The sequence below is a fragment of the Anabrus simplex genome, chromosome 3 (genome assembly GCF_040414725.1).
Source record: "Anabrus simplex isolate iqAnaSimp1 chromosome 3, ASM4041472v1, whole genome shotgun sequence".
Classification (NCBI taxonomy): domain Eukaryota; kingdom Metazoa; phylum Arthropoda; class Insecta; order Orthoptera; family Tettigoniidae; genus Anabrus; species Anabrus simplex.
Window position 1 is genome coordinate 349935303 of NC_090267.1, and position 24355 is coordinate 349959657.

At 38.6% G+C, this 24355-nt stretch overlaps 1 protein-coding gene and 1 non-coding gene across 7 annotated transcripts in view; both read right to left on the reverse strand.

Moving 5' to 3' along the window:
• LOC136867329 (serine/threonine-protein phosphatase 6 regulatory ankyrin repeat subunit A) overlaps nt 1–24355 on the reverse strand; it is a 205624-nt gene that overhangs the window by 84639 nt on the left and 96630 nt on the right. For all 6 annotated transcript variants that reach the window (XM_067144486.2, XM_068227073.1, XM_067144487.2 and 3 more), the window contains exon 2: nt 20963–21072. In XM_067144486.2, the coding sequence (XP_067000587.2) occupies nt 20963–20969 (7 nt within the window). In that variant the 5' untranslated portion in view covers nt 20970–21072. The remainder of the gene's footprint in view (nt 1–20962; nt 21073–24355) is intronic.
• TRNAL-CAA (transfer RNA leucine (anticodon CAA)) lies at nt 15674–15750 on the reverse strand. The gene has a single exon. It is a non-coding gene; the product is annotated as a tRNA-Leu (tRNA).

Sequence of the window (24355 nt, forward strand, 5' to 3'; positions counted from 1 at the left end):
GACACCTACCGACACTCACGACATAATAATAATCGTCGACAACTTTTTCCAAATATTGACTTCGAGAGAACTTACCATGATTAAATGAAGCACCCAATTGCACGGTACCTTCTTAGCTATTAATTAACTTACGAGCTAGACAGTAATTAAAGAATTCATGACACAAGCAATTATAGAAAAATAACATGATATTTATTAATAAATATTGAATTATTAAATTACCATATTATGCGACGCATTATTTAAAATTGACTGAAAATAAGTATGGAGAATGAGTCAGCGCTGGCTCGTAAAAAATAAACGAAAAATAATATTCAGTATTTAAAATTATTAAGATGATCAGTTCCTTTGTGAAGTAGAAGTTAAGTATTTACACATTTACAATAGATCACTGGACACATCTGAGGTCCACCTTGCAATTGGAACGTAAGTATAACATCAACACCATTAACTTGTTACGATAGTTCATTTTCTTTAGTCTGATTAAACCAGTCTCACTTGGACACAATATCCAGCCGAAATGCATCTCAAAAACACTAATAGGTTAAGTCTGAATAAATTGGAATACATTTAAATAAATCTGAATAAATTAAAGGAAATTGAAAATAGATCGAAGTAAATTAAGATAATTCTGAGTAAAATCCGAAGTCATGATTTGCAACGATCTCGTTGTATGTGGATAACTACTTACGAACTAAGGCATTCTTTCCTAGTGCCTGGTAAATACGGCTCCTACTCTAGCTTTTCCCTAGCTGAAGTTCGTTAAAGAAAGGTACGTTCAAACGGAGAATATTAATCGATCTAGCTATCTAACTAATTTTCAACATAATCTTTGGCTGTCATACACATGTCGTTTTAGGTTCAATGTCCCTTTCTTTAGTTATATTCCAATAACATTCAACTACAATGCAAGCTACTTTTCTCTCTCGCAATTAGTATGGAAGCGCTATGCCGCGAGGTTTAGAAACATAATCTCATATACATCAGTGTCGTAATGTATCTGGTTAACTACAGCTATTCACAGTATCATAGTATTCTGATGTTCATTATAAATCATCTACACTAACATACGATTACGTCACGAGCATACATCTGTAATAGTAAACCCAGTTCATACCTTGGCTTGTGTAGCTCCAGCGGTGAGGGCAATCTTACGTAAACGAATCATAAAATAAACTTGTAGTGTGGCATATCTTAACTTGCAAGTACACGATGGCCCTGCATCGCGTGAAACATCTCTTATCACTATATATATATATATATCTCTCGAATCTTTCATACAATTACCATAATCATATCCTTATCACAACATTCATCTAATATTAACACCGTAGCCTCCATAATAATTTATCATTTCCCAAATTCACGACTACGTCAAAATACCACACTGTTTCTTAATATAACATCTACAAGTCGCTGCTTCTCATAACCTACGGATGAGTTCAATGCCCTCTCTATGAACCAAACAATGAGTAATTCCATTTGTTTCTTTCTACACCGCGCACAACCACTCATGACGTCAACTTTAAACATTACTTCTATGAAATCTCTATAATCTCCCAGTATGTCATTAAAATCAGCTGTTTCACACTTCTCTTTCAAACCGCACGCTTCATACAAATATTCTGGTCGATATAGCATAAACTATTGCTATATTACTAAATCATGTAACTACGAACTTATATATCTGACACTTCGCTGGTAACTTTCACTTGCATTGCCATATTTATCGGTCTACAATTAGCCCATCGGCACATACCTAAGGTACATGTGTAGGCAAACCATAAATTATGCGATAAAATATTGTGAATGACTTAGCTCGCTCATGGTTGTCCCTAGTCCAGCTGTTCGGTTCCCAAATGGATGTAGTTGGGTCTTCGGTTCGGTCACGGGTTGAACATATGGTACATCATCCGCTCCTTCGTTCTGGAAGTACTATCTGGATTCCCGTTGCCTTCCTTCGTCATGGCTCGATCGGATGGTTACCCGTCGCCTTCCTCGTCATTGCCTGGTCGTATGGTAAGATGAACTGTTCCCAGTTGGTCCATCATGTGTATTTAGCACATCATCTTCATCATCTTCTTGTCAGTCTCAAAGTTGAAGATTATATTGCAGTATACAGCCATTTTACTATTCTTCTCTGACGTCTCTAATCCTTAATTTTATTTCTTTTTATTTTTCTTCGTAGCTCTCCGACGTATCCGCACTTCCATATGTAACGAATTCAGTACGTCTATTTTCTGTCTTCACTACTTGTGAATCTTAACGAAAACTTTTTTTTTATTCCTTTTCAACCGTTGGAAAATACTTCTTTTCTTATGCGTGATTCTTTGCTTCTCCTAAAAGAATTATTCCACTGACGGTAATTGCGTCCGCTCTCTACGTCGTGAAAATTCAAGATGAAGTTTTTTAATAATCAAGTTTTTTTTTTTTTAAACAATACAGTAGACCGTCCACTGTCCGTTTTACCCGAATATTTGACCATTCCATGACGTATATGGCCCTCTGTATCATCACAACAGGTGACTATTCCTTGCTTGCTATAGATTACATGGCCCATACCTTCGGTCGGCGCCATTTTGTAATCTGTCGTGGACGTGCGAGCGGGCACAGTACATTAATTGATATTGCACTTACCTATGCTGACGTTATTAGCCAAGAAAGGTATCTTCGTACAGTGACACTGAGCACAAAATCATGAAATCTCACACCACAAGTACACTTCTTAAGTAACCACCTCAAAATGGCGACCACACACTTCCATCACAACAAGCTTGTAAGCACTTACTGAAGGGTGCTGCAATCTTGCTGCGATTCCCAAAAAGTGACACTGTCCGATACTGCATGCCGTCCAGTACTGCCAGATCTTCCCCTATACTTTTCGAGGAGTTATTCAATAAATTCTTTTCACGAAGGCGGGTGAATAATGCTTTATGTTACACCTCTCCCCTTACATCAAACTTCCCTCAACCTCCCCTCACAGTCGGTCCTCAACGACCTTCGAGGACGTCACTCAGTCAGCTTTAACACTTGAGGTGAAGTGGTCGAAGTAAGGCGGGAAAGGAGGTGATTGACTGGATGGGCACTTAATTCATATTTTATTTGAATTTATTTTTTAGTTCATAATTTTCTTTTTTCTTTTCTAGGCCCCTATTGTCAACGCATAATCAAGTTCAACTTGCCTCAGCAGTATAACTCCACCTTCTAATCAAGAAAGCTATTTTAACATGACATTACCATCACACTGTTTTAAGTACAATATGCATATAATTTTCATTCACACAGCCACTCATGTTGTCTTATAATTGGAAAATTCGTTGTTTAACAACATTTTAATCTGTGATTTTAACTGGATTTCATGCTTCTATCATGTTCATGCTGCACCATTTAAACATTAAAGATTGACAAGACGCCATCACGCCGCGTCACAGAACCAAAGATTTTTATTTACTTACTTCAACGTGTCCTCACCTCTTTTTTTTTTTTTTTTTTTTTGCTAGTTGCTTTACGTCGCACCGACTCGGATAGGTCTTATGGCGCACCTTATTTTTAATGTTTTGTATTTGTGACTGAAGATGTCCCATAAGAGGACGAAATATGTATCACAAGTATAATGTAGTCTTCTTAATAAAGACAATTACAGTATTGTAAAGGTGGAATTATAAATTCAAATTTTCACAAGTTTAAATCAAGATGTTCATTTCATGCCTGATTAATAAAACCACTCTCCTGAATATGTAAGAAAATTTCTACATTCACACTGATCAAAGAAATAATCCAAGATCTTAATGAACTAGTAGATAAACTTAACATTCTTAATTACAAATATATCTATCCCGATGAACAATATTATCACAAAACAAACGCGGCTGCTTCATACTCCCCTTATCCCCCTCCCTCCTCACGCCAAACATTTGTTGTTCGCTGCTGCGTAACAGCTACTTCTAGTCCTACATAAGCCTGCCAGGACAGTCACCAAGGGAGTCCAGCAGGGGAGTGAGTACTGAAGTGCATCACCTTTAATATTACATTACTTCACTTTTCTTTTTGGCACCTGGCATATTTTTTCTTAGACTTTTTTCTACACATATCAACAATCTGTCTAACATCTTTCATCGGTGTAACAGAAGTTCTTTCTCCATCTTACTTCAAGAATATTCTCTAAATAACTGTTTTGAGGAGTTCCCCCTAGTTCTACTCTTAACAAATACACAGTATCATTCCTAGGAACATTCTGCTATATCCCTTTTAAAAATTGTTCCTATTTTACAACCATAGCCTGTAAGGACTATCTTCAATACCAAAAACTACATTTTTACTATGGACTATTCTATGAAAATCAGCCATAAATATATATTATTCACCTTAGAACATTAAATCATCAATAAATATAATTGTATTTTTTAGGACACTGTTTTGCCAACTAGGCCCTACTATAAATAGTAAAATTGTGTTAATTTTATTGCCTCATATGGGCCCTTCTGACTGTTCACCGCCATCAAGTCTTCATTTCCAAAGGTTTTAAAGGAAGATAGTCTATCAACATTGCAAAATATTTGTGATACGACTGAGCATCGAACTGTGTTACCGGTTGTTTCATAAACCGGTACCCATAGGGAACCTAAAATATTTGTCCAGAATGAGTAAATTTACATATACCAATATAATTGGTCTGTTACATTATAAATTTTCCAGCTTTCTCATTCCTGTTGCCAACGTTTCACCCCAGTGCGCTAATTTGGGTTCGTCACTTGGTAACTAGCACACCTACCAAGATGCATGGCTAGTCCATACCGTCGAGGCCACTGCATAGGGTACTTAAAAGCCACCTGCAGTGCCAATGCAAAACTGATGAGCCTAAATTGGCACACTGGGATGCAATGCTTTCAACAGGAACGAGTTAGCTAGAAAATGTATAATGTCCAATAACGGACCAATTATATTGGTACTGTATTACCGGTATTTGATTTTAAATTGATGTATATTTTTTGTGTTTTGGAATTATATTTTTCCAATAAGTGCTTTAAGATGTCCCAAAAGAAGGGAAAAAGCATGTTTCAAAAAAGTTACAGCACTGAAAATGGAGTTTCTCTCAAATATATTTGACAGGATTTGTCAAACAGTCTTCCTAGCCTTCAAAACCCAATATTGTTCCCTCAAAATGTATCTAAACATGAACTGATTTTAGCGAATCTTGTTTACTTACATGAATGCATAATAACATTCCTTTTTTTTTTTTTTAATTCAGGTATGTTGTTGATGAGATGCTGTGCAGTGAAGGCCACTGTCCTATGACTTCCTCTGCATCACTCATTTTTGAGTGCTATTGAATTAGTATGGTCTGTGGCAAAGCAGTATTAACACAACCAGTGGCTTCAAGACCAGGCCGTGAACTAGACAAAGCCAGAGCTGTATGGAAATAATCTTTTGATCAGATAGGCCAAGTGGAAATGTTAAAACTGAACCAAACTCCATGGCGCAACAGCCCCGGAGGGCCATGGCCTACCAAGCAACCGCTGCTCAGCCCAAAGGCCTGCAGATTACGAGGCATCGTGTGGTCAGCACGACAAATCATCCTGGCCGTTATTCTTGGCTTTCTAGACCGGAGTGGAAATGTTACTTTTTGGATATAGGCAAGTGGGCCTTTTCACGTACTTTTCAGATTGTGAGAATTAAATATACCCAAGAGGTTACAGCAGAGAAATAAAGTGAAACATGCTGAGGAGAAGATTGCAAAGTTCTACAATAATGAGGTGAGAGGTGGTCCAGAAGTGGAAGAACTTATCACTAATCATAGCAGTGAATCAGAGGAGGAAGAACAGAAGAAGCAGAGGAGTTAGCTTTTTCCATTGGAAGGGCCATTCTATGAGATTAAGGGTATTCCAACTTTGTCAGAAAATAATAAATATTTAACTGGCCTGTCCTTTCTGATATAAAAATTTACATTTGAAAATTATAGGGAAATGGTACCTTATCGCTAAACAAAGCTATTTACCGGAAGGATCTGGGTTCAATACTCATGCAGGTTGGAGATTTAACCTGAATGTAGGAGAAGGTTTTAGGTCCAGTCAATCTACAGGAGAACATCTGAGGAGCCATCGAATGGTGAGATATTGGCCCCAGCCTAGAAAGTCAGAATAACAGCCGGGAGTCCTTGCGCTGACTACGTGCCACCTTGTAATCTGCAAGCCTGAGGCTGAGCAGTGGTCACTTGACAAAGACCTTACAAGGCTGTAACGCCATGGATTGAGGGAGTCATGAAAAATAGAATTCTTACCAAAGTTTATGCTCAAGCCCATGAGCTCTTATTAGGAGTATGTTCTCGGCCCAAGTAGTATGTACTCCATTTGGTAAGAAGGTTCTCCTTCGATGGAGTAGACACTCAAGCGAACTACCATGTTGATCATTTTAAATTTCTGACCTTTCAGAGCAGCACTGAAACAGTGATGTAAGCAACAGACAGCTGATGAAAAGCACAAATTCATGTACAATGGAAGAATCAAACAGCCGGATGTGAGAAGGATTTTTTGAGTGGTTAATATGTGCATGGGACTCCATTCCACTACCACAGGTGGAAAAATCTTTTTAAAATGTGGTACCGCGAATTCACTTGGCGGAAATGATGATGATGTTTTATGGGAGCATGACAATGACAAATCTGATTCTTCTGCTATTTTATTCCAAATAAATATATATTGATAAAAATTGTAATTCACATTTTTTCCTATTGTAGGTAAAGTCTAGATCCTTCTGCAACAGCATGTGGATAGGAACCAAAAGAAGAAGAATATATATGCACTGTCCAATAATCTGCACACCCTAGTTTAAGGAGAGAAAATTTAAGGAAAAAGAATGTCGGCTTAAATTTTTGTTTTATTTTCAGGAAATTAACCCTGCATAATGTCATACTCCAAAACTAAAAATAATAATAATTAAGAAGTACTGTATGTTTTAAAAAAATACATCATAAGGCCGAGATGGTTCCAGGAATGCGAAAAAGATCTGAGGCAGATTGTTATTTCAGACCAAGAAATTCAAGACAGGAACGCATTCAGAAGATTGGTGAACAACTACCAAGGTTTCCAAATGGCATCAACTTCCAGAAGATGGAAAGGACATTTGTCTGAAGAGCATAAACAGGCACTCGTCACTGGGCTCAGAAGATACTGGCAGGAAGTCAAAGCCGGAACAAGAACAAGACCTAGACACTGACATGAAGTCGGTTGTTACCACGCAGTCCATAGAGGCTCAACTCGATGTATAAAAAAAATGAAGACACCATCATGACCGGACATGCTGCAGGCGATGTAGTATTCATTCCTGAGTTTCAGATCATCACTTTAGATATACCGTTTCAATTTAGAAGTCTGCAGTTCCCCGTTTGTTTGAGTTGCATCCTCCCCAGTAGTGGTACCCTTCATGGCAACTAGACTGAGTAGCTTTTCCGTAACTTGGAGATCTTTGTCCACCCCCAGAATAAATATTGCAAGATGTGCTGTATCAACAACATCAATACTTTCATCAAGGCATCTGTAATAAGCAAAAAACTCCTTAGCTTTTAATGAAAGTTGCTGTTCAATATCGTCTTCTATACATCAAGCAACAGTTGCTCGAAACAGGTTCATTTGACCGCTCATTTCAGTAGGGCACACACATTCCACAGCTATGTCGATGCATTCCTTCACAAATGGTCTCGCAGTAAAAGGTTTCAACTGCTGTGAAATTACATATGAGATTCTGTAGCCGGCTTTTAAATTTGCACCACTCTTTCTCAGATCTTCTCCATCTTGTAAAGAGTAATACAATGTATAATTCCTTTTTATTACCTACTACCAGTGTGAAAACATGATTCTTTACTGTTTCTGTACCTTTGTAATAATACAAAAATAACACGTCGTTCAGGTCTACAACTATTTTAATTTGTTCATCCCATACAACAATCTCATGCCAATGAGCACATTTCATTTTGTGGTGGGAGTCTACATTACATTTCTTTGATATGATTGGCCACATAGCAGAGATTTTGCACTGTCCCCTGCTTGCACAAAGAGAAGACAAGTTCTTTCCACTGGCTCTCTGCCATCAGATTCGGCGAGGCCCTCTTTCTTTCATTACTTTCTGCCTCTATTTCGAACTCTGATATCGCTGAAGTGATCTGTGGCAGTATAATTTAAAGGGAATTAGTATAACTACTGCCATCTATGACTGTTAGTATGTGTGGAATTTAAAATGTATCAATTAACAATGCACCATGAACTGATAGACAGCTGTAATTTGTTAATTGTGGTACATCTAATATCTTGATTGGATGACGTGGAGTAATTTCTATGGCTTTTATTCCTTGACTCCACTGTGCATTTATCAACTGTTGACGTGCGTTGACTTATTGACCTACTCTGTGAACTGGAGTCAGCAGATGGTCATCTCCAAGATGGCTGTATTTGAAGCGATGCTCTGTCTAGCCATTATGGCTAAAGGAAATGATTACCTTCCACCCTAGTTAAGGGACTGAAGTGGCTGTGGAGCCTCTTACTTCTTAGAACCTACGGTGATAAGTTATTGGTTGTTTTAATTTACTCTTAAAGGGGATGATTAGTACAGTGTAATACAAATTCTTTCTGTAAACTAACACAGAGTGTGTGGTAAGACTAGTTTATAAAATGTGCCGGAAAGGATTAATTACAGACCTCTTCGTCGGTTAAGTTCGTTAAAGCTCATACTTTGGTGAAGGTAGCTCGTCTACCATGACTGTTGGCACAAGGAGTTCCCACGAATTAAAACATGTCCGACTGAAATGTTTGCTATACAGCGCAATGGCGATGCGCTGATAGTTCCTGTGGTACTGAGTGAAAATCTCTCAAATTTTAGATTCATCATTCGAAATAATATTAGAAGCAGTTTAATGGCCGGTTTCTGGAATGACAGTTATCTGTAGATGCGTAGTTATCAGTGACTTAACATGGTGATACGTTTAAAACGAGTTTCCAAAACAAAAGCATACCTGCCAACTTTCGAAAAGAGAAATCCGGAAGATCCTTAAGCGGAAAATTCTTAACAACACGCACATGCGTAACAGCCTTGAGACATAATGAAAAAGGACAGTGGGGGGGATTATAAACAATACTAATACAAGTCAAATACATCGTTCCCGGAACTGTCGTTTTGCCGTATTCATTGTTTGATTTATTCGGTCCAAAAAATGTTCCACATAAACCAATGTTAAATTTCCCTGCATCCATCGTTTCTCAAACTATTGTTTTATCGCATCGATCATCGAAAAATTAATTGTCCTCGGTCACAATTTTCCCACATTAATCAATCGTACAAAAGAAAAATATACGCAACATTTCTTTGAATTTAGAGAGACTGCTCAATACTCTTAGCATATAATAGCGGCAACCTGTTGCAAGAATGTGTGAGCGATTTGGAGTTGCTAGTCTTGAACAAGGATCTTGTAGGCTGGAGTGCTGTGCGCAGGTTATTCACACGCAACCTCACTACGAGCCCCGTGGTGCCAACGCTTCTCCTCAACCACTAACTGACCCCTAGAAGTATACTTATTTACAAGAATTAAAATGTAGACAGCATAAAACTCAAATTTGCCACCATTTTCTGTGTTGGTATAGGCTGGCTAGTGCCGACAACATTGCAGAAAAAAAAGAGAAAATCGCGCAGTGCGCCAGATTCGTTTTAATTATTCACAGGGTGATTAATTGCGTCAGCTTGTGTAGTGTGTGGGATGCTAGAGGCCTGTTGACCACTTTGTTGCCTCTGCCCAATAGTCTTGTTACAAGCCAGACCTAATCAAGCCACACCAATAATCTTTTCTCATAGCCTAGTCTTGTAACTAGTTCATAAGTTGGCAGCTTCGCTCAAGTCGCTGTGACATCATTCGAAACACGCTGCGTTGAATTTCTAACCTCTGTGACATCGTCTGAGCTGAGCTGCGGGAGCAGCACCGTGTTGGGTATCTAACCTATCGTTCGCAAAGGGTCTACGGAATATTTTCCTAAATACAGGTTATTGCCGTAATATCCACGTATATATTTAATTTGTAATATGAGAACTGAACTTAAAGGTTTCAATTATTACAAAATGTGTAAAGAAAAGTGAAATGAAACAGCATAAGTCACGCTTTTTATTTTCACCTCGTAGGCCTATATCATGGTTGCAATATTTTCATACCGTTATGTATGGGATGAGCTAAATGGTTAGCACGTGTTGGCCTTTGGTTCGAGGGGTCTCGATTGGGTCGAGGATTTTAACTTTCCTTGGTTAATTCCAATGGTTCGGGGCTTTCTGTTTGTCGAATTAAACATTAGAATTCATCTTAGGTAGGGCCGCATTTTAATATGCGCGTAGATCGCCTATCACGCGACAACTCGAAAGACATGCACCCGGCTCTGGAGGCCATGCGTCATTGTTCTTCTTCTTTTATGACCACATAGGATCACTTTAGTCGGTCCGTCGTTCAGGTCTCTTTGAAGGGATTATTAGGGCTTTGCGGTCTTCCCAGTACTTCTTCAGACGCTCCGATCTTCGTGCCCTTTCCTCAGCTGAAAATATGCGTGTTGTTGGTTTGTTTTGTGTAAGGGTAAAGCGGAGGTTTGTATTCTTGAGTTTTGTATTCAATTTTATCTTATTTGTGGTGTCTTCTGTTGTAAGGTCTATTTCCTTCAGATCCTCTCTTACTTCTCTGATCCAGTTACATCCTGTTGTCGTGTTTTTTGAGACAAGATTGTGTTGTACTAGTTGTTTCAGAAGCCTCGAATCCTGCATCCTTATGTTCTTATAGTAGTAGTAGTAGTAGTAGTAATAATAATAATAATAATAATAATAATAATAATAATAATAATAATAATAATAATAAATTTACATAACGAAAAATGTCCCAATACAGTACCCATATTTTATTATTTTGCTTTTCTCCTATTTTTATGTTGCCCGCATTTATAGTTTTCCCCACACCCGTCGTCTTTTTCCTCCTGCCCCTTGAAAAACGATGCATCAAGGTTTTACTGTGTATGTTATGATCAACTCTAAAATTAAATACACGAAGTTACTTCTTGATGAGTGCTCATCTGTTTTCACTTTACACTGGGAACACTTTCCGTGATCGTATAAAACAAGGAAATTAAGCAGAATATGCCTCACGAAAAGACTGATAATATCGTTTCTTACGAACATTACTAAATCGCTTAGAAATTCGTCACACAATTCCACGAGTTTCAGAACTACCGCCAATGTTACACACGCACACAAACATAGCCTTTCAGCTGCTACGAAGCACGACACAGTTACTTTTCACGGATTTCTTTTCTTCAAAATCGCAGCCTGCTACTTGTTTGGGAACATCTGATTGAATGAAGCAGCAGTTGTGGTCGAACAGGTGACAAAAGCACGGTGATAATCGATAATGTGATTATCAATACATTTATCGGTCGAATTTCAAACACTGCATCTCGTTCTACCAGCTAATATCAAAAGTCAAACAAATCCAATTTGACCGCAGAAAGCGAAACCAAGCGCGGATATTCAAAATCCGTACAATAACATTGTTCATCCGTACAACCGTAAAACACACTCAAAATCTGCACATTTTATGGAAAAAAACGGAATACATGGCAGGTATGCAAAAGTTATCGGCTTCTTCACAGTTATCTCCGTAACGACTGGTAACTGCAGCTAGTGCTGTAGTTACCTTTATGTTAGAGCTGATTCCAACAAATACTGATATGAGGCGCCACCCCATAGCATTTTGTACGAGGTCTTATATTAGTTTCGTAAACATTAGTAAGTGATAATGAACTGGTTATAGTATATTTACAATCATTCATTGTAGTTTTAATGAGCTTGGATGTGCTGGAGTCGACAATATTTCGGTCAGTACGTTTACTTCCATGTTATCACTGGCTTTAGTCACTGACTCCACTTGTATGGTGTCATCTGTCCCAGCTGTTTAGAGATTACAATCTCCTCAGAGCTTGACACCTCTACTGTATATGTAACTTCCAATACGAGAAATGAATCGTCAAATAAAATAGAACTCGTATCAAACGGATTCATCAGGCTCAAATTGATCATTCAGTGTAACTATAATGTTAAGATCTCTTTCGTCAGGCTTTGAATCATGAGTCCCACCAACAGTTAGTGAACACCCAATCTGATATTATGGAGTATTTACCATTAATATTTACATTTGTACTAAATAATAAATATCTTAGGTACTGGTATGCATTTAATATAAACCTGCTGAATAATAAAATTGATTTTTAATGTTATTTCCTTTAACCAGTGACATGAGGTCTCATAGACTTTCAATAAACATAAAACATCTGGACTTATTTAATTAAAAATCTTGCAGGGAGCTGTAGTTTATGTTACCTTCTTATCTGTGTCAACACAGTTCACACCCTGAGTCAGGGTTAGCTAGCTACGTTCCATTGAAATTCTCAAGTGGACTGCACATCAGCAGTTACGAGAGTATTAAAAATAATAACACTCGTATGGCCTCAGCTACCATGTGCAGACATTTCCATTTGACGCCATCTGGCTGTCTGCTCGTCAATTTCGACGTTCCGTTTTAATCTAGGTCCACTAGATGGCAGACCGAGTAAACCGAAACTCTCTTGGGCGTCTATGGCTGAGATTCAATGAATTTTGTCAGGTAAACACCAAATGTGTCACCAGAGATCTTTTACATGCAAACATCGTACGACATGGAGTGTCGAATGGAATTATTTCCGCCCTTAAAAAATCCGACCACCTCTGCCGGGTTTGAACCCACTATCTTGGGATCCGGAGGCCGACACTCTACCACTGATCCACAGAGGCAGCTTACGAGAGTATTTTTGTCAATGCATGTTGCATGATCAGTGTAAGTAAAACATCTCAAATTACTAGTCCGTTGCAGTTATTAAGAACTACAAATTCTCAGTTTGAGGAGTAGATTAGGGAACTACTAATGAAAAATTTAGTGATATGGCTACTTTCTTTTAGCTATTGGAGATCGCAGTTTGTAATGCTTTCGTGTTGTTCAAGTTGTGCTATGAAAGCCCGGGAAAAAAATGGAATTGGAATTCTTAAAGTGTTTGGCATCTGATCAGGTCAAATTACATATCAAAGAAGAATGATAAATGAGCAAGTTCCTGAGAGATACGAGCAGGAATAAGCAACATTTTGCACGTAAGACTCTGTGCCAAGATACGGAAGGAAAACTGAAGAAACGGCTATCTTGCCGTACATGTCCAGCATCCTTGAAGAGAAAAACAGTATATGTGTGTTCTTTCAGTTTGTTTGCCATCTACTAAAAAAATCTGCAACAGCTGCAGCGAGAATAAATGAATATCGAATCATAGCAAGTAGAAGAGAAAGTGTGAGCTCGTAAGTTGTTCTCTGTTGGCTATTATAGGGCCTGTGATGAATCGTCCGCTAGTGGCAGCACCGTTGGTATCTGAGGGTTGCGCCGGTTGGTATCTGTAGTTGTAATATGGTTATGTTCGGTAGTGTTGTTCTTTGAAGGCAAAAATTTAATTGTCGTACATTATTGTTAAGCGAAAGCGAAGAGCATGTGATTTGGTGATAGCGTTCTTTTATTTAGTGTAAATATAGTGCTGAGTTTATGAAACTTATACAAATACCGACGAGGAAAAAATGCCTACTTGCTTCATTCCGGGATGTAAGTCTGGCTACAAAACTATGAAAGGTAAACACTTCTTCAAACCACCTAAAAAATGAAGCAGAATTTTCAAAATGGGAAAAGGCGATTCCCAGAAAGGACAAAAAGCTTTCTGATAAGTGTTATGTGTGCGATTCACATCTTTCTGATGAATTAATTGTTAAATCAGATTCATTTGTAATACAAGGCGAAGAGGTAGAAATTCCTAGAGATAGATGGAAACTGAAAACTGGCGCTGTCCCTCATATATTCTCCAATTTGCCACAATATCTCACGAAACAATTAAACAAACGAAAATCACCCCGTAAAAGACAGCCTCCGAAGACGGAGGAAGGTTCAAGAAACATATCACACAGGCTTCACCGCAAATTAAGTTTCAATGCTTTTTCTGACAGTGCTAAAAGAAATTAAACAGATACATACACAGCCAAAAAGACAATAAGTTCACTTAGAAACAAACTAAAGAGACAGGGACGTAATATAATGACTATCTGTAATAAATTGTAAATAGCTAATGCTAAGATTTTGTTGCTAGAAAAACGATTAAGAGATCCCAAATTACAGTCAAATTATTCAAGTGAGCCGACATTAAGCAGAAAGCAAAAGGTGATTATTGACACCATGTTAAAAAAGTCAGCTAAGAAATAAGAAAGGGATGAGTTATGATAACGAATTCCTTTCAGATAGTCTATCATTTAAAATTAAATCACCTAAGGGCTATAGACACTGTTTAAGGCATGACATACTTCCCCTTCCTTCGGAGGCTAACCAGTGAAAATTAGTTAAAGGTCTTAAGTGCCCTTACGGGGTGAACACCCATGCCATTAGTGCTACTGAGAACTATTTCTGCGATGAGAAGAGTGAAAACAATCGCACGGGAATTCTCATATATGATGAAGTAAAACTGAGAGAAGAGGTTCAGTTTAACACCAACTCATTAAAAGTTGATGGATTCGTAAATACAGGAGAACACACCCAAGAACACGGGAAAAAATAAACTCTCAAATCATGCGTTAGTGTTCATGTTTGTGCCACTATTGCATAATTGGGTTCAACCGGTTGCTGTGTATGCAAGCTGAAATTCCACACCTGGTCATATTTTGTCACAAATTTTAATCCAGGTGGTCTTACAACTGGAGCAAATTGGCGCTAATTATAGGTTTCACCTCAGACAGGAGTCAGTCTAATAAAAAGGTGTGGAAATGTTTATGAATAAATGGAAAAGAAGGGAAGGTCATGTGCTCTATTTCTAATCCTTTTGATTCTAATAGGATGCTGTACATATAATTAAGTGCATCAGAAATAATTTTCACGACAAAAGGCAAGTCTATTACAATAATGAAGTTGTAGACTTTAAATTTTATCGACAAGTTTTTTAAATGGATAACTGCCATACATTTGTAGGTTTGAAAGTCTGCCACAAGCTAACATCTGCACATATAGACCCCACTTCATTTCAGCGCATGAACGTGAGACTTGCTTTTCAGTTATTTAGTAATTAGTTGCAAATGGCATGAAGTTCTTTAGACAGATAAACTCGGAGGGATTAGAAGACAGCGGGTTCAAACCCGGCAGAGGTAGTCGGATTTTTGAAGGGCGGAAAAAAGTCCATTCGACACTCCATGTCGTACGATGTCGGCATGTAAAAGATCTCTGGTGATACATTTGGTATTTACCCGACAAAATTAATTAAATCTCAGCCATAGACGCCCAAGAGAGATCCGGTTTACTCTGTCTGCCATCTAGCGGACCTAGAGTAAAACGGAACGTCGAAATTGACGAGCAGACAGCCAGATGGCGTCAAATCGAAATGTCTGCACACGGTAGCTGAGGCCATACGATTATTATTATTATTAAGGGAATTAAACATACTAAAAGATGAATATTGAATTTTCACGACCGCATTGTAATCGAAACAGACTTTCAACATATTAGGTCGTGTTACGTACATGTAGTACGTGTTGAAGAGATGTTAAGTACAGAACAAAAATGGCCAGCCGGACACCAGTGGGATCCGAACCCACAACCTCCCGATTTTGCGTCGGTTGCTCTACCAATTGAGCTATGGTGGCCTAGGCCACTGGTGTCCGGCTGGCCATTTTTGTTCTGTACTTAACATCTCTTCAACACGTACTACATGTACGTAACACGACCTAATACGTTGAAAGTGTTTCGAATACTAAAAGGTGTATGAAATACTTCTACACCAGTAGGGGCGCTTTATAAAGATTGAGTAGGGCATCAAACCTTAATAAAATGGATAAATAACCTCAGTGGGGAGAATAATACTTTTGCTTCAGAAAGAACTCTTTAAATCCCTAAGAGTAACAATTGAGAGCACCATACAGATTTCCGAGTATTTATGAAATAATGGATTCCGATATGTGCTCACAGCCAAATTTAATCAAGATCCACTAGAACGGCACTTTGGTATACTACGCTCATTAAGTTGTAACGACCACCCTTCAACAATAGATTTTCCAAATTTACACACATGTTACACATGTTGCATGCAGTCTATCTGAATGCCAACCAAACGTGCCCTGTCATCGGGTAGTACTTGTAAGCCAAATATGAACTGAGATTGACATCATTCGTCAATCAAATGAGAACACTGGCTAAGAAGACAGAAGAGACAAATAAGGCCATAGTAGAAAACGCACAAAATAAAATAAGACAGGCACTAGACTTCACTGAGAACATGGATGACCTCTTACCGGACTGGGAGGACAATTTAGGTCTAATCAACAGTGATAGCCGCAGTCTTGCAAAGGAGTGTTTAATTTATTATCTACGAGGATATACAGTACGCAATGTATTCAAGGTCACAAAATGTGTCAGCCTGCTTCACGGAAAGCCTACAGAAGAAATACTTGCCGCAGCCCTCACATTTATTAGGGACTATAGCAATAAATACAGCACTGACAGCACTTTCCTCAACCATCCTTCAAGAGCAGTTTATAATCTGTTCATGCAAGTTGAAAGTGTAGTGGAACAAAAACTCTCCCGTGAACATAGTCTATGGGGCGATATATTTTACGAGTGTTTGGACAGTCTGCACAGTATCACTATTAATTCAAAAGAATGATGATGCTGCGATGACCCTGTTGTGGACATTATCCCTATACTTGTTACATTATATGAAATGCTGATTTTCAAGACAGATGAGAAAGGAACTGAAATCTTCTAAGACCACAAAGTCTACCCGGAAGCTATCTATACTATCTGACAACTGATTTCTGGAATGGTAAGCAAAATCATAATATTCTGCACGCAATAATTGTCTTTTATTCGTATGCTGACTTGTATGCTCAAGCTCAAATACTGCTGGGAGAGCAACCTAGTGGAGGAACCGATGAACTAGAGGAGTGATCACACTACTTCCTTCTACTCGCTATAATTGAATCATCAGTGTCTGAATGATAGGTTCCAAAGTGTGCTGCATGTTTTCACTTTTGTAATTATTTTTGTTTACGCTTATTGTGTTTGGATCAGTGAAAAGTGATCTGTTTGGTAATTGCTGTGTATTTTTATAATTTTACTGATGACAACAATCAAGGTGAAATTTAAGATGTCTGCGTACTGTGAATTAGAAAGAAGGGGAAATATATCCTTGCATTATTAGATAGTGGCCATGATCGTTAAGGCGCTGAAGTCTAAAACGGTCTAACACCATCAGAATGTTGGCCGGCAGGGTAGGGGAGGTGGTGGTATACAATTTCTAATCACTAGATTGCGTGCCAAAAGCCTGGATTAAATTCCAAACCTCTCCGCAGTGCTCATATGGAGTGAGGGCATATGACGCTGTTGATGGTGATTCGTCCGTCGGATGGGGACGTTAAGCCTTGAGCAGACCCCTTGGTGCTATTCGACAGGAGTAGGCTATGTGCCGGCACCGGGTTTCACCCTCTCCCTACTATCATATATCACGTCATTCATTTCATCTCCCATTAACTCCTCTGATGAGGTTGACGTCAGGAAGGGCATCCGGTCATAAAAAACCGCCACGACAAATTCATCTCACCTCATACCCGACCCCGTAGCGAAACGGGACAAGGGTTGGACAAACAAACATTAGATAGTACATATATTCATATTATGAGAGATTATTACATGTTGAATCAGATTGATTGGGATGACTGTGTTCATATTTGTCAACCATTTTTCATTGTAGAAAACTCCTGCTAGTAAAAGTAACTAGATATTACCAAAATAACCCTAAAAACATTTGCGTAGAGACATCTATTGGAGGACAAGAGATACTAAACATGACGATAACCGTACTGTTTATTACCAGGGCTTATAAATCTGGATTGAAGTTTCTGGAAACTCATTAAAGTTAACAGCGCAGTTAAAGTTACAAGCGCATTTAGATAACTCACAGGTAACTGTGGTGTACCAGAAACCAGCCATAAAAGTGTTCCCCTCTAAATTTCAAGGTGATACCCGGTATGTACTTTGACGGCCTTAAAACCAAAACAAACCTCTGGTCTCCGTAATTGTTATTCTCTAGTGTTATATTTAAAGACTGTTCTAGGCACAGCTAAGGCCTAATAGCAAATTATTATCGCTACAGTGATACTTCGCCTTCTGCCATTAGTGGTATTTTGAATTTGTTGTGATGGTTCACCTTCCCTTCTGGTTTATTTACTTATTTTATTTCTTGTGTGACCTGTAAATTGAGTTTTTTTTAACGCACTTCAATATTTTGGTAGAAAAATTTGTCTACTAAAAACGGTACCCCATTATTAAAAAAAAATCATAGTCATTGAGAGCTCTCAAACTAGCATAGTCACATGACAATCGATTGTCCGGCTCCATGGCTATGTGGTTAGCGTGCTGGCCTTTGGTCACAGGGGTCCCAGGTTCGATTCCCGGCAGGGTCAGGAATTTTAACCATCATTGGTTAATTTCTCTGGCACGGGGGCTGGGTGTATGTGTCGTCTTCATCATCATTTCATCCTCATCACGACACGCAGGTCGCCTATGGGAGTCAAATCAAAAGACCTGCACCTGGCGAGCCGAACGTGTCCTCGGACACTCCCGGCACTAAAAGCCATACGCCATTTCATTTCACAATCGATTTAAAAGTTTTCTTTTTACAGAAAAGGAACTGCAGTTCGCGTGCAAAATATTTTTAAAATGTATTAAACGATTTTTGATTTAATATTGTTTCAGTGAAAGAAAAGATTTCTTCTTATTCTCAATTAAATTTATTTAGTTAAATTCCTTTTTTTATTATTTAACAAATTATTTATAGGTGTTACTTTCCCCTTTTTAAAAAAAATATTCTTATTTATTAACCCGGTAAGTGCTATGCCTGCCTATAGATGGGCTGACATAGCCAGTCAAGCACTGCTACGCCTGTCTATAGATGGTCCACGAGAACTCGAAATAATATTGAACATAACTGTAGGATTCTTGCTTGTTGATGATGCTTGTTGTTTTAAGGGGCCTAACAGCTGTAGGATTCCATTTGCATTTATATTTATAAAACAAACCAACATTTATACACATTTAAAGCTTTTTTTTTTTGCTAGGGGCTTTACGTCGCACCGACACAGATAGGTCTTATGGCGACGATGAGATAGGAAAGGACAAGGAGTTGGAAGGAAGCGGCCGTGGCCTTAATTAATGTACAGCCCCAGCATTTGCGTGGTGTGAAAATGGGAAACCACGGAAAACCATTTTCAGGGCTGCCGATAGTGGGATTCGAACCTACTATCTCCCGGATGCAAGCTCACAGCCGCGCGCCTCTCATTTAAAGCTAATAACCCCACTGATAAGTTAAAAATTGAGGCTTCTACAAACTTTTTTACATACAACTGAAAAAACTCAGCACTGAGGTAGCAAACAGTTAACTGCTAGCTCAGCACTTAAAAGGTTAAAGTTTTTATGTGGTTAAAACTATTTAGAGTTTCCTGGTATTTCACATGAATTTCTCTACCATATTCCCCTGGACCCACCCTCTGTTGCGATTCTTTTAAAATGTGGTTCTGCCCAGATTCCATCGCTTGCCAGTCCTGTGTCTTAAGTTTTGATCGAGGTCTACTCTAAGTATTTGGCATGATTTCACACTGGGACGGCCTCTAGTCCCTCTTGTGGTAGTACTGGCAATCGAAACTGAGTGTTTGTGGTGTTGTGCCGTAAGTTGTTTCGTCGTCCTGTGTTCAATTGTCGGTACGTCACAGATCGAGCGAGAGTGATTGGGAGAATTTGCGCAGACTTCACAGCCTGTGGCGTAACCACAATGTCACTGTGGCTGATTCGCATACACTCATCGTGAGCCTCCCTGCCCACTTAAAGTGCTGTGCCCCCGCAGGACAAAATGCCTCACACGAGCATCTCTCATCTAGACCATACTGATGGTTTTTTATGTAACTGACTATCTGCAGAAATGGCTGCTATCGGCATATCTAATGTTATTTATCCAGGAGCTATTTAAGAGTACTCCCATCTCCACATCTTAGAGAGTTTCCTTGATGATGTATTCTGAATAGATGATAAAAGTCAGCGGAGATAATATCCAGCTTCCACATTCTCCCTGGCTAACCTCACATAAGCAGACTGGTTGCAATACAAGTTTACAATTGTTCTGATCCAAGCCAATGTGCATGTGGAACAGTGCATGTAAGAAGTTAACAACTTCAATTGAAAAATTAATGTCTGAGCATTTTTAAACCGCTTGAAGGCCAGCTCCTGCAAGAGTGAGATCTGGTAATCTACCCTTCCTGATATACTGTACAGTGCTACCTTTCTCCAGAATTCTCACATACGGTATTGTGCAGTTGCATAGAGGAAAACTGTAGTATTAATATATTATTTATTGAAAGAATATATAAGCAACCCATGGGCACACATGGGGAATCAAATTAAATAAAACCCCATAGCACTACAGCCCCAAAGGGCGTTGACCTACCATGAACTGCTACTCAGCACAAAGGCCTGTATATTACGGGGTGATGTGTAAGCAGTGCAATGAATTCCCTCAGACATTATTCTTGGCATTCTAGACCAGAGCTGATATCTCACTGTCAGATAGCTCCTCAGCTGTTCTCACATACGTTGAGTGGACCTCAAACCAACCCTCAGATCCAGAAAAAAATTTCTGACCTGGTTGGGGATTGAATCCGGAGCCTCCATGTGAAAGGTAGGCTAGCTACCCCCTAGACCGCAGGGTTGGCAATCTTTAGGAACCACTGCTCTATAATAATGTTAGGAATGAAAGAATTATGGAGATTACTCACTATGCCACAATAACCAACAGAAACAGGAAACACTCACCTTCCATGCTTGTCTTCTGTTGGCCTCTTTAACTCCACTGTTCACAAATGATTTGATATTTACTGCACAGTTACACCTCCATTCAGCTTCTAGCAACTCTGAGAGGGAATCTGGAATCAGAAAAGAATACATAGAAACACTTTCTTCTTCTTCTTCTTCACTATTTGCTTTACATCGCACCAACATAGATATGTCTTATGATAATGATGAGACAGGAAAGGGCTAAGAGTTGGAAAGAATAGACCATGGCCTTGATCAACATGTGAAAATGGGAAACCACATAAAACCATCTTTATTGTTGCTGACAGTAAGGTTCGAACCCGATATCTCTCAAATGCGAGTTAATAGCTACGTGACCAAAACCGTGCAACCACTTACTCAATAATTCACAGTGACTTTGCAATTTGCAAAAAATATATACATATATCTGAACAGTATACAAGGATCACTGAGAGGTATAAAATGGCAGGAAAGGATCTAGTTGGGCAAAAATGTATCAATCACTACTGATCTGCATTTAGGACAGTCGCCCAGATGGCAGATTCCCTATCAGTTGTTTTCCTAGCCTTTTCTTAAATGATCGCAAAAAAATTGGAAAATTATTGAACATTTCCCTTGGTAAGTTATTCCAATTCCTAACTCCCGTTCCTATAAATGAATATTTGCCCCAATTTGTCCTCTTGAATTCCAACTTTATCTTCATATTGTGAACTTTCCTACTTTTAAAGACAAAACTTATTCATCTACTGATGTCGTTCCATGCCATTTCTCCACTGACAGCTATTGTAACACACTGCTTAGTCGAGCAGCTTGTCTCCTTTCCCACAAGTCTTCCCAGCCTTAACTTTGCAACAGTTTTGTAACGCTACTCTTTTGTCAGAAATCACCCAGAACAAATCGAGCTGCTTTTCTTTGAATTTTTTCCAGTTTTTGAATCAAATAATCCTGGTGAGGGTCCCATACACTGGAACCATACTCTAGTTGAGGTCCTACTAGAGACTTATATACCCTCTCCTTTACATCCTTACAAAATTTGCCCATGAGTACAGACTAATCACCTTCTAACTATCATTTGTTTCTGTCTCTGTGAAACTCTTTGAAAGTAGAATCACTTAACAATTTCAACAGGGTAATAAAGCAACAAGTTGCAACAAGATTCACAAGAATGTCAAAATTTGTCCACGCGAGCAAAACATCTAACTTGGAAACTCTTGGAATGGAGAATAATTTAACAGTTTCAACATGGTCACAAAGCACTTGGCTAATTTCATGATCACCAAATCAATTCAGTTCTCAGAGACTGCAAGACTTCAGGACCAACTAAAAATGTGGATATGGAAAGAAATAAGAACTACTTTGATAAATATTTTATCATAACCATATAAAACTTACTGTAAGACATGGTCCCTTTCAAAACCTTCTTGATGGCCTGGAAGTAACAGAAAGGCTGAAGAAATGGTATTAAGAAGGGAAATCTGCATTCTGGTCCACATCCTTTTCTTAAATAAAACACAGTCCACTTTTCAATTTTATGGTCATTTGGAAGAATCTGATCCAGACAACAAAATAATAGTCCCAGTACCTAAAATTACAATTTATACCAAGCTTATTGATTCATCTCATAGTTTTCATTCCTTTCCCCTCTCTTGCATCTATTCATCGATGTAAAGGAAATGTTTACAACATGCAGATTTTTACTTTTTAGGTACTTATCAACCACATTTTATGAAAAAATCAACACACAAGTGTTCACTATACCAATGGTAATGTACTCAAATCGACAAGTCATCGATTTAGTCTGACTGTTACATTTTGCTTGGTGGTTTGTGTGGCACAAGTTTAGCTACATGAAATTTGGTAAATTCCTCTTATTCTCAGCATAGGGTGTACTGTACAAAATTGTTTACAATGAGCAAATAAAAAAAACGAAATTGACACTGAAAATAGTATCCATCCTATCAAAACAAAAAATAACACATTGTTACACCTTGTTTACAGAGAGAGAGTTCATGACAGGAAATATTGGCCACTTCCCTTACCCCTTCTGCCACTACCCCCTTTGTATCACCAAGGACACACAGAAAATTATAATTTCAATCATATCATTTTCAAGAACTATTGCATACAGGATACCTGATGTGGCATGTATGGTCAAAGAAATAGATATTGCAATTCTGATACCGCTACAATACTCTTTGACTTCTAGCAACATGGTCTAAAGAAATTGAATTAACCTGGAACACCACAGTGGGGTCTGAGAAACCCAACATGAAATATACCACTGCATACCTTTCCCATTTTTACAAGTGGAATTTAGGTTCATCCAAGTAAGTTAGGTTGGTGGTACCTCTTTGAGCACTACAATGAGTCCTTCCAATATGTCTGTTGTATGCAGCATTCTGACACAAACAAATACAGGTCAGGGTCACAGAAACACCAGTTTGGTATTCACACTTGTGTTTTCCTCATGTGTCAGTAATTGACAAAAGTTAACACCTTGCTAGCCAAGATTTTTAACATTATAAGGAAGTATAAAGTATAAAAATCTTACTTCAAACTCCTTACACAGGAGAAATGTGTTCATTACAATGACTAGGAACCCACCAGCCCGCTCCCAGAAGTACAATTACTTTTATAGCCTAATAAAGATCAGTGTCTGCCACTATCCATTTCTGAAGTAGCTACTTGCATTCCTATTGGCCAACGTGAAAAGAGATGCAACGCCATTCCCATCAATAATGATAATTAGATTGCGTTACCAACCCCAGCAGAATAAAAGCACAAATAAAAAGAACATATAAAGGAAACAATGTGGAATAAAGACCACAGGAATGTGTCAAATCAAATGCACTGCACTGCGCTCTGCTATTGCCCTAGGTGAAATAGAATGCGCTGTTGTTGTCCTACAGAATGCTAGAGACCTAAAAACTGCTTTCCAAAACTAACCTGGGGCTTACACCCCCAGAACAGTTTGCTTACTCACAGTCTAATGGTTTTGTCACTAACCAGAATGATAAATTAATTTTTTATTTTTTATTTTGCTTTACGTCGCACCGACACAGATAGGTCTTATGGCGACGATGGGATAGGAAAGGCCTAGGAGTGGGAAGGGAAGCAGCTGTGGCCTTAATTAAGGTACCGCCCCAGCATTTGTCTGGTGAGAAAATGGGAAACCAAGGAAAACCATCTTCAGGGCTGCCGACAGTGGGGTTTGAACCCACTATCTCCTTGATGCAAGCTCACAGCTGCGCACCCCTACTCCCATGGCCAAAGACAGATTTATCACAAAGACAACACTTTTGCTACTGTAAACTGGCAAAGAATCTTCGCCTACACTTTAAAAAAAACAATCGCTTTATTCTTCCTTTTCTTGTTTTGTCTAGCATTTTTGAA